The sequence below is a fragment of the Ipomoea triloba genome, chromosome 4, assembly GCF_003576645.1.
Source record: "Ipomoea triloba cultivar NCNSP0323 chromosome 4, ASM357664v1".
Classification (NCBI taxonomy): Eukaryota; Viridiplantae; Streptophyta; class Magnoliopsida; order Solanales; family Convolvulaceae; genus Ipomoea; species Ipomoea triloba.
This window is the reverse complement of record NC_044919.1, coordinates 13173936-13195776: the sequence shown is the minus strand read 5'-3', so window position 1 is coordinate 13195776 and position 21841 is coordinate 13173936. Positions and strand designations below refer to the sequence as shown.

At 33.6% G+C, this 21841-nt stretch overlaps 1 protein-coding gene across 3 annotated transcripts; it reads right to left on the bottom strand.

Moving 5' to 3' along the window:
* Positions 1-2751: 2751 nt before the first annotated feature.
* On the bottom strand, positions 2752-8075 carry LOC116014918 (nicotinamide adenine dinucleotide transporter 2, mitochondrial). 3 transcript variants are annotated; one of them, XM_031254878.1, is made up of 10 exons: positions 7945-8075; positions 7712-7855; positions 7454-7549; positions 6048-6154; positions 5488-5536; positions 5211-5323; positions 4662-4756; positions 4332-4420; positions 4143-4237; positions 2752-3365 (listed from the first exon to the last, which is right to left on the bottom strand). In XM_031254878.1, exons 2-10 carry the CDS (start codon positions 7779-7781, stop codon positions 2973-2975), a joined length of 1107 nt encoding a protein of 368 aa, XP_031110738.1. In that variant the 5' UTR covers positions 7782-7855; positions 7945-8075; the 3' UTR covers positions 2752-2972. The 3 variants fall into 3 exon arrangements, with proteins under 3 accessions (XP_031110738.1, XP_031110739.1, XP_031110740.1); XM_031254879.1 differs by having other exon boundaries at positions 7712-7817; XM_031254880.1 differs by lacking the exon at positions 7945-8075 and having other exon boundaries at positions 5211-5320; positions 7712-7938.
* Positions 8076-21841: the final 13766 nt, after the last annotated feature.

The window sequence follows — 21841 nt, the reverse complement described above, 5'->3', positions numbered from 1 at the left end:
TCCAATCTAGAAAATTTTGGACTTAGACTTTAACTTTCTTCTTTTTTTTTTCTTTTTTTTTTTTGTTTGGGGGCGGGGGCGGGGGGCGGGGGTAGGGGGACATAAGTGACTCAACATTAGTTCAATTTAATCGATTTGTGACTATCTATCACAGAGCAATGAGGGCTTGTTATGTTGACTGAAAAGCAGTGTTCCAAAAATCCCGCCTAGGTGCAGGTCGATCGCCTAGCGTAACACATTAAATGGTGGCCTAGGCGGCTGGCCGATTAGGCGACCGCCTAGGCCGCCAAAGTACCGTCTAGGCCACTTAGGTGCTGACCGCCTAGGCGTCGACTACACCGACTAGGCACCGATTAGGCCTTATAGTCGGTCGATTAACTATTATTCTTTTTTTAATGTGTTATTTCACTCAAAAAAACATCATTTTGAGCGAAATAATCCTAAATTGTACAAACTTTAATATTTTTTAGGTTAATATTTAATATTTTAGTATTAACTATTAAAGTATTATATAGTTTATAATTATTAGTCTTTAAAAAATTAAAAATACTTAAACCAATTTTAAAAAAATAAAAACTACACGAACGCCTAGGCGCCGATTAATCCCCGGCTAGGCGTCCTAGGCGCTAGGCGCTCCCCGAGCGCCTAAGGAGCGCCTAGCGATTTTTTCAACCATGGTATTACTAGATAAATTTTTTTATTTAGAAACTACATTAAAAATACTATTAAACACAAAAAATAAAAATTACAAATAATTTAAAAAATACTTTAGAAAATAAGCAAAAAAGTAAGATTTGGTTTAACAATTCAAATAGTAAATAGAACATGTAAAATGGGATAGAGAGAGTAAATTAATTAATTAAAGTTAAATAATTTTCACAATTCATAACTCATTATAAAAGCTCACAAAATAACACATTTTATTAATATAAGTATTAAATTACTTAGCTATAAATAGATAAGTAATGCTAAGCACCCCTCTACTTTTCACCACATTTGTTTACCACTTGAGTTGGAGTTAGTAAGTCCTTTAGTTGAGTAATATCAAAGAGGAATTCTAGGAGGTAAAAAAAATACAGAAAAAGAAACATTTTCCTAAATAGATTTGAAAGTTATACAATTAAATCTCACAATTCAGGTTTTTGCTTTCTAAAATATAAGGGAAAGGATTCAACCCCAACCTTTAATTGAGGTAAGATCTCTATATTTTACTAATTTTACCAACCAAGCTACTTTGCCTTTAGTTAAAACATATGTATATTATTTAGTTTTATATATATATATATATATATATATATATATATATATATATATATAGAGAGAGAGAGAGAGAGAGAGAGAGAGAGAGGGAGAGAGGGAGAGAGAGGATTGTGTTCAAATGAGAACGGTGCGCTCAGGAGAGAACTGAGAACGAATAGTAGCGCGCCATGTGTCCAGATGTAGTTGCATCTAAGGTTATAATTAGGTGCAATTAGGTACATAAATGTTAACAAGGTAAATTACTTGCATTCGTAAGTAAAAATAGGTGCACAAGTGCATGTAAAATGCATGTAAAATGTATTACAAGTGCAAGTAAAATGTATACTGAATGCACTCCAAAAAAAAATGTATACTGAATATCAATACTAAGTGCACCTAACGTTATAACTAGTTGCACCTAACGGTATAATTAGTTACACCTAGGTGCACGAATGTTAACAAGGTAAATTACTTGCACTTGTAAGTGAAAATAGGTGCACTTGTAAGTGATTTTACTTGGACCTTTTACTTGCAAATGTGTGTCAACTACTTGCACTTATAACACATTTACTTGCACCAAAGTTCTAGTTATTTACGAAAATATCACCGCGTTGTTTTTTTTTTTAAATTACATCTGATTCGTTGATCTGGACACGTGGACGGCTATGGATCGTTCTTATTTCTCTCCTGGGCACCCGTTCTCATGAGAGCGCGCCCCTATATATAGGGATGATTCCTTTGAGATCACCTATTTAGGTGAGATTGTGAGATCAAATCTTGTGCATCAATCTAATAAATTTTAATGGTCTAGATTGATTGATACACGCACTCTGTTCGCGCACATTTAATCACCGTTCGCACACACTTCAACTTGGAATCTTACTCAATCTAGACCATTAAAATATTGTGAGATCAAATCTTGTGCATCAATCTAATAAATTTTAATGGTCTAGATTGATTGACACACCCACTCCGTTCGTACACAGTTAATCACCGTTTGCACACATTTAATCACCGTCGCACACATTTAATCACCGTTCGCACACACTTCAACTTGGAATCTTAATCAATCTAGACCATTAAAATTACTACATTGATGCACAAGATTTGATCTCACAAATATATGTGCGGTCCACTTTCGATTTGGGTGAAGTCAAAGTCGATTCCGCTTCTTCGTAGTTAGACGAAAAGATTGATATATTGTGCGCTTAAAACGGATAACTGGTAAATGAGAAATTGGTTCTCAAAGTTGACCCATTTGAGTTAGAAAAATGAAGAGAAAAAGCTTTGAAGTAGCTTTTGTCCCACATTGGTTTGGCAAGTGGGTTTGCACTACTACTTATACAAAAGTCTTTCTAAAGCTTATTGAATTGTATAGCTTAGAGGCTCTCTCTCGAGCATGCAAGACATTAAAGTTGAGGATTTTGTCCTTCCCCCGTTAATGATTTATCGTTACATACTTTTGAAGCTATTAATTAATTAGAAACATGCTGCAACCGGGCACAACTTAACTGGTCGTAAACAAGCAGATCAAACATTTATTGCCGTTCATGTAAGATTGCAATTCTGCAGATGCATACATACAAGAAGAAATGAGAAACAAACACTAAGATTAGTTGACTTGTAAATGTTGGAGTCGGCCATTGGAAATCAGAACTCAACCTATAAGAGGCCAATACCTTATGCAATAATACAGACACCCAAAATTGGACATTTGTTGCAGCAGATAAAAATCAATGTTTAGCTGTTAGATTATCCGTTTCTCCTAAAGGAATAAAAGTTCTCTTATTAGATGCACTTTGCATATGCTGTACACTCTTGGCATTATCTTCTCCTGTTGCTTTGGCTACCTTCTCAGACTCGAAGCAACTATCCGGTTTAGGTTTTGCTTTTGAATGATCCTCCTTGGGAGACACAACCTGTAGTAGAAATCTGTGTATCATTTCGTAACTCGTAAATGTAATAACAGCAGATGGGGTTGTCCTCAGAAGATTAGTTGCACAGCCACGGTAGAACCCAGTGGGGCCTTCCTTTCTCAACACCTGATTGATGCAATCAATAACTCCTGCGTACTGTCTCGTAGAGTTTCTCGCTTGTCCTTGCTCTTGGAGCCTAGAACGTACAACCTAATGATGACAACAGGCAAATGTTAAAGCAAGAGCAAAACATCAGTGCTGTATACATGTCCTAGGTTCACATGCTCAGAAAAGAGACCTTGACTTGGTAAAAGCGTTGTCTACCCAAAAAAAAATTTCATGTGTTGCAAATGGGCCCTGAAGCCCAAGGTGCTGTTTGAGGCAAATTATACCATGAATCACGGTATACCTTGCATTGTGGACTTTGGTCCAAACTCCAAAATAACTTTCAGATTATGTGTCTGCAACTTCACAAATTCTTAACATATTATGTGTCTGCAGTTAACATATTATGTGCTGCAGTTAACATGTTATGTGCCTTCAATTTACTTGCAGGCACATAAACTATTAACTGCAAGTACAAAATATGTAAACTATAGACACATAATTTTTGGGCCCTGGTCCATGGTATAACAATTGGCTGTTTGACCATTAGCAGTAACATATAACTGATAGCTAATTGTGCTAGCTAATGGCGGATTTTGTTAGTTATATTGACCAACTCTTAGTTATTTGTAAAAAAGTACTCGTATTATGGATAGATTTTCAGGTTTTACATTAATTTTATTTTTTAATTATCATATAAATCAATTGTAAGAGATAACAACTTGTGGGTAAAATATTTTTTTACACTAAACAAATATAGCGTGCTATCTTGAAAATGCAACTATTATTAGCATTTTAGATTTTGCATATTCAGATTACGTGGTATCCGACTTTTTATTTGCTAATTTAGTAGTAAAACAGTTGTTCTAGAGGGACTTGTACCTCGTGTGGGTAAGTCATTACAGAGGCAACTACTTTGGCCAACGAAGAAGCAACTGCAATTTCACCAGGTCCTAGTTCGCTGATACTCTTATGATCTGGAAAGGTTTCAGTCAATGTAATTGAGCCAAATAACAGTCATGGAAGGTGAATTTGTATTAACAAAAAATAAATGATTCTAAAAGTTCTTACTCCTTTTGGCAAAATAAGACTTGATCTTCTCATATGCAGGAAATTGGATAGCAACATGACTTATCCCAGCTAAAGAAGGCAGGATACCACTGTACAAGTCACAGAAAATGGATACATTTAACTAAAAGTGCTAGCACAGCAGCACAGAGCAAAGAATGAAGTAGCCCAATAACTAACTTTATCAAGAAATTATCTTGGTGCCTTGAAAAAAGAACCTTTATTAAGCACCAGATACATTGGTTTTCATTTGAGAGTTATCAATTATGCATCTGGGATTAATAAAAACAAAATTTTAGGTAACATTTTTGGTTAGTAAACTAGAGTGCTGACCTGTACCATCCTCTGATTCCCTCTTCATGTAAAATTCGACTTAAAGCAGATACTATGCTTTTATAAGGGACCACCCCTTCTCTCATTCCTTGCGTCTGCAGAAAGGTAGAATCCAAATTGGAAGAGAGAAAATATGCATACATGGTCCAAGTGGAGATTCCATAAAATGAGAAACTGCCAGTAAGCAGAATCATTATTTTGAATGACTCAATATAGACAATTAGACATTTAATTTACTAAATTTAGAGAGGTGGATGTTAAAGAATGATGGGCAGTAGAAAGAAAGGTCTTTCAGACCATACCATCCATTGAACCTGTAAATATGGATATCCTTTCATTGAAATACACGCTTATTGGTTTAGTTTCCTCCTAAACTCCATCATTTAAGTCACTAGTCCAGTTAAAATGTTAAATGTATTCTTGGATATGTATATTCTTGCTGGCAGCTAATAGATACCCAACAAAGTAAACAAAATTCTATATCAAAGGAAGCCTTAAACTAGTCAAGTGTAAAATTATAAACTGAAACTGTAAGAACACCCAACCTACTTGAAGTCGTGTTTTAACAACCCACAATGGATTTGTTGCAATGGCTGTTGCAGCTCCAGCTCCTGAAGCGGCAATCATATTTGCACCAATAGAGAGCTGACCGCTGTTGTCTGCTGCAAATGTGACCAACAAAGTGAGTAAACCAGTCTTTTGACAGAAATAGGTAACAACAGTTCAAATGCATTTCAAACATCTCTAGCAAAAGGACAAAAAAGCAAACAAACTGAAATGAAAAGATTAAAGAGAGCAAAAGCAAATAGCATTCTGTAACACCTACCATGAGAATGCAATATTTCCTTAAGGTGCCCATAAACTGTGAAGTAAACCTACAGATGACAGGTAACTTTCATCAAGAGGGAAAAAAGTAAGAGTACAATGCTCAGAATGAGTTACACCACATAAACATCCCCAACTATACCAAAAATCTCATATCATATCGTGTCAGCAATGTAGGGATACCCAGGATAAGGGACTTACAATCAATGAATACCATATGTACATACCAAAATCACATTCATTCACATATCTATATCTAGGGCAGGTTCCCATATCAACCAATGCATTCAAATCTATATAACAGAAGGCATTACAGTGCATTCAAACATATACATCAATTAGCTAACTAATAAATTCAGTCCTAGACTCCTAGTCACCTAGACATCAAATAAACTAAGATTTTTCCAGAAGGAATTAGACAGAGAAATGCATGGAGGATTAATAATAACCAATATAAGTTTATTTCACTTCCTTTTTTGTGGTAGGGTTCAAGTTCAAGGCTTGTAGGCTGTAGCAGTTGCAAAATTCACAATTGGTGATAGTCAAGAGGATAGAACTTACTGCCCAATTTGGAAGGAGAGCCACCAATGTTGGTGAAAGTCCACGATAAAGTCCCCTAAAACCATCAGTTCTTACAATGTGTTGGAAGCTGGTAATGATGACACTACCTGATTATTAAAATATATATATACATATATTTTGGGAGTACATTGATGATGAGTAAAGGAATATAAGGAACAAATGCAAATACGCAAAGGAATATAATAAAAAGAAATTTTAAAAAAAATTATTTCCTGTCCATGCCTTTAAAGACAGGATATTATGTCCTATCTGTTAGTCTAAATACTTCAGTACTTCCCATCCTTTTTATATAGAGCACTTTGTACTTCAACTACGTCTAAAACGTTTATTATAACTGCAATGCACTTTGCCAGTTATTAGTTAAAAAGCAACACTAATGAATTCATCTGTGATTCAAATGTAAAAATAAACTGACAAAAATTCTATTAAGCTCCCCAATTATTAAATGAAAGGAAAGGAATAGGCATATGCAAGTATGCAACACATTGCATTTTGGTAATCTATAAACAAAGATAAACTGCAGTCCGAACTCACGTCAAACCCACACAAGTTTTGGAAGGCAGAAAGGCAACACATAGTATTATGGCACAAGGTGAAGAAAGGGTGAAAAGCTATTGAAGCAATTGGTGGCATTCAAAGTTACAAACAGATAGTTAACTGAAGAAACTAGAGATTTTGATTGAAGGCATGTCAGAGTTAGTGCTATTATCAGGACTTTGAATTGGAGTCTCTTAGAGAAAACACGTCCAAAATTTCACAAACTAATATATACACGTAACCGTGAAGCTACTTGGTTTATGCTAACTTATAACTTCTTCACTACAGTGATATCAAATCCAAAACTCCTCAATCCATGGATGAGATGCCTTGTATGCTGTAGGCAAATCTTTAAAAACAATAAATAAATAAACATAGAAAACCTTATCGCTTATACTATCTTAGTGATCACCTGGCCTGACACATTCTGCAACAGAAATGTCAGCGGGGTATTGCAAATGCAATTATCACACACTGTCTGAATACTCTCATACATCAACTGAACCAAACATATAAAAGGATCTGTGACTCCTCAGTCATTGGCCTTATAGTATTCCTTAAACTGTTGGCTAACATAAGTCAGCAAGGTGGCACTAGGAATGAATAAAACTTGTCTCCTTGCACTTGACCCTAATAGTAACAGTCAAGGCCTCCATTAAAATAAAAATTTCACTTTCATATTCTACAGTCCCATTACACATTCCAACCTCAAAGTCAAGCATTTACTATTTTACTGCTCCCCAGTCCAGTATATACTATTATAGTACATTAATCCCAAAAATGCACACAACTACACAAGAACCATATTTATTTATGTATTATGTATACAACACCACAGGAATACCCACCTCTATGGCCCGAACGGGCAGCCTCTGGCAGACCATGGACTTGCAGTCTGGTCTTGATGACATCCAGTGGACAAACAAATGTAGCAGCGATAGCACCTACACAAAATCCACCAAATCACAGGAAAAAAAAAAGAAAATTACTAAACCAAAATTGAAAAAATTCAGCGAAAACCTAGCCAGCAGCAGAAGCCAAGACTAGCAGAATCAGAAAAAATCAGGGGATTTCAACGAAATTGGAGGGGAATGAACTAAACAAACCTGCAGAGGCACCTGCGCCGGCGTCACAGAAAATATCTCTTGCGCTCCGGCGGTCTCCGGCGGTGGACATGCTAAATGATTTACAGTTTTTTTTGTTTGCGTTTTTCTAACGACAAATCAAGTAAGAATTGCGTGAAATTTCCACTTGAAATATCGAACAAAATCGATTAGAAAGAGATGAAATGAAAGAAAGTTGTGTAGTACTAAACGTAAAAGCCTGCCTCTATACTTACATCACATCAAAAATTCATACACATCTATATAAATTTTGGTGGAAGTGAGCGTGAGAGCTGGGGCTTTGGGTCTACCGACGTGTTGAATGCCCGCTTAATGGAATCTGCTGCTCTGAGTCTGACCCGACCAGACCGAGTCCCCCCCATGGAATAAGGACCGGCTGCTTTTTTACTTTTACTTATGAAAGTATTTTTATTTATCAAAAGAATATTGATTAGGTTTACTAAGAAAAAGATTTCATGGGTTCGAGTCTCAGACGATATTGACTATTTGTGCTTTAACAGGTTAAGAAAGAATCTTTAAATAAATATTACAATGTAATAGGTTCAGTTGTATTTAAAAAAAAAATAGATTTCAGACTTTCATGAGATTATTATATTCAAATATTTAGAAATTTTTTTTTGAAAACAAATATTTAGAACTTGTTTGGTATGAAATCCTTTTTTTCTATTTTTTCTAACCTCTTTTTTCATGTTTTCATTTTCTAAATGAAAAATATCTCTTCAAATTAATAATAATAATAATAATAATAATAATAATAATCTACAAACATGGGCAATGGCAGATCTAGAGGGGGCAATAGAGTTAGTTGTTGTAACGCCCTACAAATTAGTCTTCTAAAACTTTCCTTAAATAGCTTAAGGATCAAAACACACTATAAATAGAATTACTAAAAATGAAAATGTCCATAAACCAATTAGGTCATAATTAAACTTACAAACCGAAATTCAAGTCTCAAAATAACAAAGGTCGAAACTGCCACATCTAATCTAATACTGACTAGATGTAAGGCGGCTTTAGGGGTCATGGGCCTAACCTAGGCATACCTACTTGTAACAACTTCAAAATTCATCTTTCAAAACTTTCCTTAAATAGCTTAAGGATCAAAATTTACTATAAATGGGATTACTACAAATATAATATCCATAAACCAATTATGTCATAATTGAACTTACAAACTAAAATTCAAGTCTCAAAATATGAAAGGGTGAAATCGCCACTTCAAATCTAACACTAACTAGATATAAGGCTCTAAACTATAAAATTCAATATCCCACTTAATTTTATTTTTTTTTGAAGGACAAACACTATCATCTTATTACGTAATAGGGAACTCGAAGGTACAAGTTGGTGGCTCAAATAGCCAATACCTAGAGTCTCTATACAAATTTGTGGATTTGGCCAACTCATGGGCCTGAGTATTCCTAGTTCTAGATACAAATTTTATGGATGCATGATTTAGTGACGCCATGATCGACTTGCATTCCTTTGCAATTACACCAGCATAGGAACGATCATCATCATGGCTATTTAAACTGTTACACGCATTCATGCAATCCGAAAAAATTGTAACCGAACTCCAGCCTTGGCCTTTAATCCATGATAGTGCCTCTTTGATAGCCCAAAGTTCAGCCAAGTAAGGGTCCATGCAGCATATTCTTGTACCCGCACGGGCTCCTACATATCGGTTTGAGTTGTTTTCAACAATGGCACCGTACCCTGCCAAGCCTTGCGTTTCAAACAGCGCTGCATCAACAAAGCATCGCAGGCCGGTTTCAAGTTGCCCTTGTTCACTTTCAACTATTTGTGACGAGGTCTGATCTTCTTTCCCGCTTGAGCCTCCCTCCATGATTTTATCCCGCCCTCAGCTTGGCGCCATGTCGTACCAGGATTGAAAGGTTTGCTGTTCCATACCAGTTGGTTTCTTGCGCACCAGATCGACCACGTAGTGACTGCTACTCTGCGCATGGTATCAACGTCTGTATTCTCCAAGCATGCTTCAAGGAAATCCGTAAAGCCCGCTGCCACCTGGCCAATGGGGATGCCTGCCGCAGCCCATACCCCTACCTAATACAGCAGCGCACTCAAGGAAAACATGAGACACCGTCTCTTCTTCGGAACCACACAGGGGGCATTCGACCTGTACCTCGATTCTTCTTCTTCTTCTTCTTAGTGTAGCACGGACAGGCAAAATTCCTTTTACGCATCTCCATAGAAAATTGTGGATTTTAGGCGCCACGTCAATGCTCCATAGTTTCTTCCAGGAACTGAAGCCGCTGCTCTCTGGTATGAAGTCGGTTAACAGTCTGTATCCGCTGCGAACTGAATAGCATCCACGCATTTCATGTCTCCAGTACCATTCATCAACCAGAGCCAGGTTAACTGGTGTTTTGATTATGCGTTCTATGTCCTCCGGCTCGAAAAGGTTTCTAATTAAAGGCAAGTTCCAAATATCCCACTTAACTTAGAAATTAAAGAAAGTAATACAGTTTGAATCAACAATTCTAAAAATGTCATAAGGGAAGTGGCTACTAGATACTACAATGCGCGCTCTCAGCCAGCCAGTTACTCGATTCCTGTACAAGTCACAATTAAGAAAAATACAAGAATAATGGGATTAGCAAAACATTTCTAATTAAGGTTTACTCTACCCTCTAAACTAGGTTTTATACAATATATAGTCACACTTCCAAAATAATTAGTGTGGAAGATCAAGATCTTCTGGAGGGCAGCACGAAGAAATCGAAGGTTTCTATGGGCGATCCTGGGCTCAAGGCAACGGACATTGCTATGGAATCGTCGTCTTCTGGGGAAGGGGATCCTGCGCATGATTTGGCAGTTTCTCTATCGGATTCCCCGGTGGCGGAAATGGTGGTGGATAACGTTGTTGATCCACTTCAGGCTATCGAGACGGTTCCCGAGGCACGAAAAAATATTTGTTATTATGAATTTAAATAAAAAATTTTAAAAATGAAAATATATTAAAATGTACAATATAATAATATAGTTAAATTTTTATATATTTGGTCAAGTATCTATTATCATAGCATAAAAAACTAAAACTAAAATTTTGTATGATTAATATAATCTCTAATCATGTACATATTTAGATAAATTTATAGAGAAAATTTTACATAAATAAATTGAGTTATTCCTAATCGTATTTCATATATATTATAATTCTAACCATATGAATAATAACTAAGAAAATTATACTTACAAACTAAAAAAAATTATAAATTATAAATATTGTATATGTGATTTTAAACTCTAATCAGACGGATTTTCTTATATGATTGTGTAATATAGTGTATATACAAATAATATTTATTAATATGTATATATGCAAATTCTATAATATAATTTTTGTAATTATACTTTATATTGATATATTATAATTAAAATAATTAAATTTAAAAATTAAAAAATAGCATGATTAGTATAGTGCATAAGTATATGTATGTATGCATTTTTTTTTAAAAATATAAATATTTATGAACACACATTTTGTTAATTTTATGATTTTGTTTTTAATTATATTTTATATTTTAGTTATTATAATTAAGAAAATTACATTTACAAATTAAAAGAATTTTAATTTTTAAATTTATATGGATTAATGTAGTGCCTAACTATATTATTTAGACAAAATTTAAAATATTTTTGAATTTTTAATTAAGACTTAAAAGTATGAGTTTAGACATATTTTAAATATTTTTTTAATAAGTAACCATTGTAGTAATACGGTAAAAATGTTACCGGTGTATATTCAGATAACTGAGTAACAATAATTTAGTACAAGAATGTTTGCGTGTCAGAAAACAGAGCCCCCCAACTTTTTACATGAACTCCGATCCCCTTTTATACTATACATGGTAACGACCACAATAATGAGCACTAATAGCCTCCTAAATTTCTCTCTCTTTAATTCATGTTTTATTTACTTATTTATCTAATGATACATACTATACACACTACACTTGTCCAAATCAAAACAAGCTACAAAACATACTTGGCAAATAAAAGACTTCTGCTGCAAAACTCACCTTTTAACAAAAGTAGAAAACGTTTTTCTGGAGGAAAAAAAAAATCATTTCAAACCCCTCTCCCTCTCTAAACTTTTTCTTGCTTGGGACTAATAGTAAAATATCTAATGAATAAGTACAAACTCATGTGTTAAACAGGACAAGACAACGTATCATACAAGCAAAAAAATAGTTATTCGTTGACATGTTTGCTTGAGCAATGTATCCATTGGCATCCTTGGTTAGCCATGGAAAATAAAAATTTAAAAATTTAGAAAAAATTTGTCCATTTTTTAGGCAAATAGGCAGTCGGAAATAGATGATTTTTTCAATTGTGAAACCAAAAAAAAAAAAAAAAACATAAAATAAGAGGAAAAACAAGAAGAAAAGACAAGAAAAGAAAATAAAGTAAAAGAAAAGAAAAGAGAGAATATATCAAAATGAAAAGTGGATTAATATGAATCAGGATTTTTTTTTTTTTAATTTCAAAAGTATTTCATTCAAATTCTTTAATCTAGAAAAATAGAAATCAAACACTTCAATTCATTCACTTTTCATTCTCATATTCTTTCTTTCAAAAGTAGTGAACCAAGCACCTCTAACATCTTTTCGTTGGCTTGTACCACATAAATCAACAAATTATCATATTGGGGAAGGAAATAAAATATTATTGGATCGAATTACACTATATATATACTTACATAGCTACTTTATTAAGTAAAATTCTAACCGAGGTTAAGAAAGAATTGTTGGATTGAATTTTAGCCTCTCTCATTCAGCTCCAATATATGGATTAAGGTACATTGCATGTTGCTACGTACACCCAATAGTATACATCCTTATTTTTTTAAACTTAAATTTATTTTTCTCTTTTTCTTTTTACAAATAAAATTAATGTATAAAAATATATTTGCAAAAAGCTCTAACTAAGATCTTTAAATGACACTCATATTGATATACTTTTTATTTTAAAAAAAAGATAAATCTATAAGTAGATAATAAAGTTTTAACTTTAGTGCAACATATATGTACATTAAACTTTGTTACGAACATATAGAAGGAACATTACGAACCTACTACAAAGTGAATGAATTATATATATATATATTCAGGTTTAGGTTTGTGATAATACAAAACAAATATTATGAACGGAATAAATGATGAATGTTATTAAACATGATGCACATATGATACAAATCAGAGTATAATTTTATGTACAATAAGCGTTGTTTTTATGAATATTATGAACATATTATAGAGCGAATGGATCAGAAATAGATTGATGGATATGTAATTTAGTGTTTATGTACATTAAAAGCTTAGATTTATAATCATATAGAACAAATATTTTGAACATAGTACATAATGAATGTTATTAAACTAGCTTGATGTGTATGTAGTGTAATGCTTATGTACATCAAATTTTCTCTTTATGAACATATAGAAGGAATATTATAAACCTACTATACAGTGATAAAATTAAAGGAAATACATATGATGTATATTCAGTTTAGTGTTTATATATGGACATTAAGGTTTAAGCTTATGAACATATATAACAAATATTATAAATATAATACAAGATAATGTTATTAAACATGATGTACTAGTTGACACTTAATATAAAACGACATCGTTTTAGACCATGATTCATCTTGTAACGTGGATCTTGGTTCACGATATATAATTTGCAATTTAGCTCTCTTTGGTAATGTTTGCCAAGATGGCATTAGGGTAAACATTGGTCAATTTTAGTTAATAATCAAAATTAGTTTTTAAAGGGTCGTAATTAATAACCATTTAGAGCCAATTAGGGCTGTTAGCGAACAGAGCTTTCGACAAACTACTCGTGTTCGAGCTCGGTAAGAGTTCGTTTATGTTCGTTTATTAAGGTAAACGAACATTAACAAACAAAATTTAGAGCTCGGTTAATAAACGAACAGAGTATGAACAATGGTAAGCTCGTTTGCTAAGTGTTCGCGAACAAGCTCGTTTGTGTTCGTTTAGTATTGTTCGCGAACAAGCTCGTTTAGTGTTCGTTTAATAATGTTCGTAAGCAAGCTCGTTTAGTGTTCGTTTAATAATGTTTGTAAACAAGCTCGTTTAGTGTTCGTTTGATAATATTGACAAACATGTTTACAAACATATATATATATATATATATATATATATATATATATATATATATATATAAAATTGTTCGCGAACGTAGATTATTTATTGTTCATGTAAGATAAAACTTAAATATATAAGATCTTCAGAACATATGTTTTTCACATACAGTATTGCATTAATGTTTAACAGATGTACCTGGCTCCATGGTTTCAGATGCTTCAATGGGAGACTTGGTTTCTCCCTCCAGACCCTGAGCGTTCCCTAAGTCTAAGAACTCTGATGGAGAGAGAACTTTTAGTTTTGCAGAAGGGTTGGGGAGAGGACCAGAGAGTCTCATTGGTTGATAAAACCATCTCACAGTTCCATCAACGTGAGATGGTTATCTGAGCAGTTGAAACTACTATTATCCTTTAACTGACCAAATATCAGAATTATTTAATTATTAAATTTAATAGATATTTATGAGCCATATTAATAATAGTGAGCCATACAATATAAAACATAATTATTCTAACATTCTCCCACTTGGCTCACAAATCATAAATTTAATAATGAATGTGAAACATAATATGCATAGTATAAGCTAATTCCTTCGTTACATTGGTCAGAACATAAGCTATCATTCAGTTAGAAACTAATAAGAATCATGGCGGTAATACGTCACTAATTTAACGTAGTCCCTTCCATGTATCACAATATTAATTTCAAACTTAATATGATTCATAATGATATTTTCCATAATGGTCCACGATAATGTCTTTGTCACAGACAAATCATGTTCATATTGACATAAAACATTCATGTATATATACTCCAAAACTAAACAGGATACTTAATATAGGAACAAAATCATATTGAGCTCCAAGTATCAAATATATCAAAAACACAAACCTTAACATAATGTTAACTGTTTTCAATTATGCCCATCCTCTCAACATGCTCATTAAAAGCCTTTGGTGGCAAGGCTTTAGTTAATGGGTCTGCAATCATTAATCTAGTGCTAATGTGTTCAATTGATACTCTTCGTTCCCTAACATCTTCTTTAACGGCAAGATACTTCAAATCAATATGTTTAGCACCACTTGTATACTTGTCGTTTTTAGAAAAGAAGACTGCTGCGGCATTATCACAATAAATTTTCAGCGGCTTGGCAATACTGTCGACAATTCCAAGTCCTGAAATAAAATTCCGCAGCCATAACCCATGATTTGTGGCCATAAAACATGCCACAAACTCAGCTTCCATAGTGGATGCAGCAATGACAGTCTGCTTCGCACTTTTCCAAGAGATAGCCCCCTCGGCTAAAAGGAACAGATATCCAAATGTGGACTTCCTTGTGTCCAAACACCCGGCAAAATCTGAATCCGTGTATCCTATCACCTCAAGGCGATCGGACCGCTTATAAGTAAGCATGTACTCCTTTGTGCCTTGTAAGTATCTCAATACCTTCTTTGCAGCTTTCCAGTGATCCATACCAGGATTGCTTTGATATCTACCAAGCATCCCGACAACAAAGCTAATGTCTGGTCAGGTACATGTTTGAGCATACATCAAACTCCCAACGACAGATGCATAAGGAATATTTTCCATTTCCTTTCGCTCCAAATCATTCTTAGGGCATTGCATAAGACTGAACTTATCTCCCTTCTGAACTGGAGCAACAGATGCAGAACACTTTTCCATTCTAAATCTTTCTAAGACTTTGTTAATATATGCTTTCTGAGACAATCCTAACACTCCTTGTGATCTATTACGGAATATTTCAATTCCAATCACAAAGGATGCCTCACCCAAATCTTTCATTCCAAAGTTCTTAGAAAGAAACATCTTGGTCTCATGCATTAAACCAAGATCATTAGTAGCAAGCAAAATATCATCGACATACAGAATCAAAAATATAAACTTGCTCCCACTGACCTTCAGATATATACACTGATCAACAGTGTTTTCCTTAAATCCAAAGGACATTACAGTATCATTAAACTTAAGATACCATTGTCGAGAAGCTTGTCTAAGTCCGTATATTGATCTATTAAGTTTACACACCATGTGTTCCTTTCCTTCAACTGAAAAACCCTCAGGTTGGTTCATGTAAATTTCTTCTTCTAAATTCCCATTCAGAAAGGCTGTTTTCACATCCATTTGATGCAGCTCTAAGTCATAATGAGCTACTAGTGCCATAATTATTCTAAATGAATCTTTCTTTGAAACAGGTGAAAATGTTTCATTGAAATCAATACCATCTTTCTGAGTAAAACCTTTGGCAACAAGTCTGGCCTTGTACCGTTCGATATTGCCATTCGAGTCGTGTTTGGTCTTAAAAACCCATTTACAGCCAACATTCGAGTCGTGTTTGGTCTTAAAAACCCATTTACAGCCAACTGGCTTACAACCTTCAGGCAATTCAACAAGATCCCATACTTCATTATGTTCCATTAATTTTAACTCATCTTTCATGGCTTCGACCCATTTAGAAGAATTAGGACTATTTATAGCCTGTGAAAATGAAACTGGATCTTTATCGATTCCAATATCGAAATCTGATTCTTGAAGATAAACCATATAATCATCAGATATAGCAGATCTCCTTTGTCTTTGAGATCTTCTTAACACTACTTCTGTAGGAATATCATTCGTGGGTTCATTGTTAACTTCATCATGGAGTGGTTGATCATTAATTTGTTGTTCAGGTAAGTCATTAAATTGTTCATTTGTTGTAGGATGAACAATCTGAGTAACTCCAGGTAAAGTAATTTGACGCACAGGAACAACAAATTGAGAAGAAGTTATTGGAGAATCTTGCACCGTAACTTCTTTAAGTTCCACTTTTCGTGGTTCATCACTCCCACTTATGTTATCATTCTCAATGAACTTGGCATTTCCAGTTTCAACAATTCTTGTAGTATGGCTAGGACAATAAAATCTATACCCTTTAGATTTATCTGGATAACCAATGAAAAAACCACTAGTTGTTCTTGAGTCCAGTTTCTTTTCATGTGGATTATAAATGCGTATCTCCCCCGGGCATCCCCAAACACGAAGGTGCCTTAAACTGGGTTTCCTTCCAGTCCACAGTTCAAAAGGTGTTTTTGAAACTGCCTTGCTAGGAACCCTGTTTAATAAATAAGCGGCGGTTTTTAAAGCATATGCCCACAATGATAAGGGTAAAGAAGAATAACTCATCATGCTCCTAACCATTTCCATTAAGGTGCGATTACGCCTTTCTGCAACACCATTTTGTTGCGGTGTTCCGGGCATTGTGTATTGAGCACAAATACCACGTTTTTCAAGAAATTTAGCAAATGGACCAGGACATTGTCCACTCTCATTATACTTTCCATAATATTCACCACCCCTATCAGACCTTATAATTTTCACCTTTCTGTCTAATTGTCTTTCAACCTCTTCAACAAATACCTCTAAGGCATTTATTGATTGAGATTTTTCATGCAACAAATAGACATAACCATAACGTGAAAAGTCATCAATAAATGTGATGAAATATTTTTCCTTTCCGAAAGTCGGAACATCAAAAGGTCCACATATATCAGTGTGTATAATTTCAAGGAGCTGTGTGCTTCTTGTGGCTGCATTCTTATTTGTGTGATTTGAATGTTTTCCTTTAATACAATCCACACAAATACCGAGATCAGTAAAATCCAATTCAGGAAGAACTTCATTCTTTACAAGTCTTTGAATCCTTTCCTTGGATATGTGACCCAAACGTTTATGCCACAAGTAAGCTGATCTTTCATCAACTAAACTTCGTTTAGTTCCAATACTATGATGCAGGGTTAAAAGAGTTTCAGCAAAAAGATTGTCAAGATTTAACTTGTACAAACCATCAGAAAGTATACCAGAACTAATTAAGTGACTTTGTTTGAACAAACTAAAACATCCATTTCCAAACTTTAAGGAAAAACCATAAGAGTCCAGTTTTGACAAAGAAATTAAATTCCTAGAAACTGAAGGAACATAAAGAGTCTCAAACAAATCTAAATGATGTCCAGTATCTAAAATTAAGCGATAAGTTCCAATGGCTTCTACTGGAGCTTTAACTCTATTCCCCATGAACACAAATCTTTCATTTGGCTTTATGGTTTGGGTCATAAGGAATCCCTGCATAGTATTCGAAACATGAGTAGTGGAACCAGAATCAATCCACCAAGTATTATAAGGAACTTCAGTTAAGTTTGATTCGAAACATACTGATATAAAATTTATACCTTTCTTTTCGAACCATGCCTTACGCTTAAGGCAATCTTTCTGAAAATGACCAAATTTCTTGCAGAAATGACACTTGTCATTCTTATGTTCCTTTTTGTGGATTTGAGAAGAGGACTCATTAGTCTTCATTGGTCCTTTCTTACCCTTCTGATTCTTCTTTCCAAACTTTTTACCAGCCCTTGACTGACTCATGAGATTAACTGAGTGAATCCCTTGTCCCTTAAGCCTTCTTTCCTCTTGATTTAGCATTTTATGCAATTCGAGTACATTCCATTTATCTTTAATGGAATTATAATTCACTTGGAATGTATCATACTCGTGAGGCAAAGAGTTTAAAATAAATTGGACAAGGAAAGTATCACTCACTTCCATTTCCATGGACCTTAATTTTCCTGCTAAGGTTAACATCTCAGTAACATGCTGATGCATGGAACGCGAACCATCAAATTTCATGGTGGTCAGTTTACCCATAAGTGTGCCTGCTAGGGCCTTATCAGCACATTCAGAAAGTGAATTTTCCTCCACATGTTTCAACAAATCCTTAGCACTGTCAAATTTGGGAATTGTTGACTTGATGTTGCTTTCAAGTGTCATTCGCATAAGCATCATGCTGAGTCTATTTGACCTTTCCCATGCTTGATGGAAGGCTACATCATCAGCACTGCTATTATCATCAATAACAGCGGGCTTGTCAGTCAAGAGTGCTAGATCAAGATCCAGAACACCAAGGTGAAACTGAATTTGTTCATGCCACTCAGCAAAATTTAGCCCATTAAACTTTACAATAGACGCAACTTGCGAAAGCATTGAAACACAACTTAATGCTGCAATACATATAAAATACTTCGACATTAATTCTACATTAACACAAAGTAAATACATTTAACTAACATACTCGTAAACAATTAAATACATTGAAGGTCTCCTTTGGGTGATCCAACAACGCATACATTAAACATAACGATGCTCAATTAGTACAATTTTCACATAATTGGCTATTAATTATATTACGACTAAACTTGTTTGCTATCTTTGGATATGCTAAACAATCCAATCGAATATAAATAATTAACCGCTATTATGTTTATAATTATGAAATAATTGATCAACCTTTGGGCGACTCTTAAATATTTCATAATTATTAAACTTCAATTTACCCAATATAGTAGAAAATAAAATCATGTCATTTGATTATAAGCATCACATAATTATGGGTAATTGAATTAATTTATTTAAATTTGATATCTATGAAACTTTATAATTTGGTCACTTTGGTGACTAACAAATAATCATAATTAGATATCAAATAAATAAACCATAATAAATAATATCAGAAAATTAATGCGGAATAATATACTTAATTCAACTCTAATAGAATAATAATTCTAATAGAATAACAATTCTAATACATAATGAATATATGATATTTAAATTAATTACGATTAATTGCAGACTAATATGCAATTTGTACGTAATGATTCACATAATCTGCAATATCATAATCGCATGGTGGCAAACATTAATAATGTGTAGTAATAAAACGGAAGCAGCAAACTTGGCGTGACATCATATACGTAAACCTTTCAAATTGCAAACTTTAAATGCAATCGTTGAAAAGCTAAAAGTAAAAAGAAAACATTGAAAACACATTTGCAGAATAATATAAGGGAGCATGCGAATGTAATTACGGAAACCTGGGCATGCGAATGAAAACTCATATCTTCTAAAAACTGAGCATACATACGCAACCATACAAACAATACGTAATTATCATAATATATGGAAAAACATATGTTCTACAACCTTGCTCATGATACCACATGTAAGATAAAACTTAAATATATAAGATCTTCAGAACACATGTTTTTCACATACAGTATTGCATTAATGTTTAACAGATGTACCTGGCTCCATGGTTTCAGATGCTTCAATGGGAGACTTGGTTTCTCCCTCCAGACCCTGAGCGTTCCCTAAGTCTAAGAACTCTGATGGAGAGAGAACTTTTAGTTTTGCAGAAGGGTTGGGGAGAGGACCAGAGAGTCTCATTGGTTGATAAAACCATCTCACAGTTCCATCAACGTGAGATGGTTATCTGAGCAGTTGAAACTACTATTATCCTTTAACTGACCAAATATTAGAATTATTTAATTATTAAATTTAATAGATATTTATGAGCCATATTAATAATAGTGAGCCATACAATATAAAACATAATTATTCTAACAGTTCACGAACAAATTGTGTTCATAAACATGTGTAGATGTTTGGTTATTAAGTGTTTACGAACGTGTTCATAAACATAAATGAACATGTTTCTGAACGTGTTTGTTAACATTTGCGAACACGTTCGTGAACGTGTTCGCGAACATTAACAAACACTAACGAACGCTTACCAAACGAACACGAACACAAACACCCCAAAATCCTTAACAAACAAACACGAACAACCTTCGTTCGTTTATGTTCGGTTCGTTAACAACCCTACAGCCAATTGAATTCCTTGTAATAATTGATGTAATTCAAACTGAGATCGATTTTGGGGTAAGTTATAAGTTATAACTAAACTTGGCAACTTGTACGGTATTGATGTAATGATGTCAAATACCAAACAAGGCAACTACTAGAGAAGAACAAGATAACTGCACAATACAATACAATACAATAAATTGTTGATACACATTTATTTGGTAACTTAATCGGGCTTATCTCGATATTTCTATCTATTATATTCGTCAATTGTTATACGGTGGATTATGATGCACAAATCTATGTGAACAATGATAACATGTCACAAATATGTATATTGTCAAATGAACTTGTAATAAAATTAAAATAATATTTTAGTGTATGTTGCTATAATCAATTTATTGTCTATACAAAATGAAACTGAATAGCAGAGCACATACATATATGTATATTGTCAAATGAACGTGTAGTAGAATTATATGATAGTTTAGTGGTATGGTGGTATAACAATCCTGTTATGTGTATAAAATGAAACTGAATAGCAGACATCATACACATATTTATACTGTTAAATGAACATGTTTTGAAATTAAAATGATGCTTTAATGCCGTTATAATGAATCTATTGTGTATAAAACGAAGCTTAATTATTATATACATGAAGTGTAATTAAAATGATATATATATATATATATATATATACTCCAGTGTTACTATAATGAAACTAGTGTGTCGAAAATAAAACTAAACTAGAATGCATATATCTTATGGTCCACGTTGCTACATGGACCATCATAGTCCACAATACTTTGCGCATATTTGATCGAAATATAAAAGTACCAAAAAGAAAAAAAAAAACTACATCACTGATAATTTAAACTTTTATATTGTTTAATTATTCATCGTGAATTTTTGTTGGGTGTTTTTACAGCCTTAACAACACGTTTGGTTTACGGAATGAATTTTATGGGAATAGGAATACTATTCCATAAGAAATAGAATAGGTAAGGAATAGAATAGAAATTGTATTCCAGTGTTTGGTTCGTGGAAGGAATAGACTTGGGAATTATATTCCAGCGTTTGGTTGGTTAAAGGAATAGGATGTAATATATATTTAAAAGACATAAATGCCCTTGTACAAAATTTTTTATTCTTCTTCTTTCTTCTTCTTATTATTATTATTATGATTATTATTATTATTATTATTATTATTGTTATTTTTTTTTGATAGAGCCTGGTCATAAAATATAGTGTGTGTGTGTGTGTATATATATATATATAT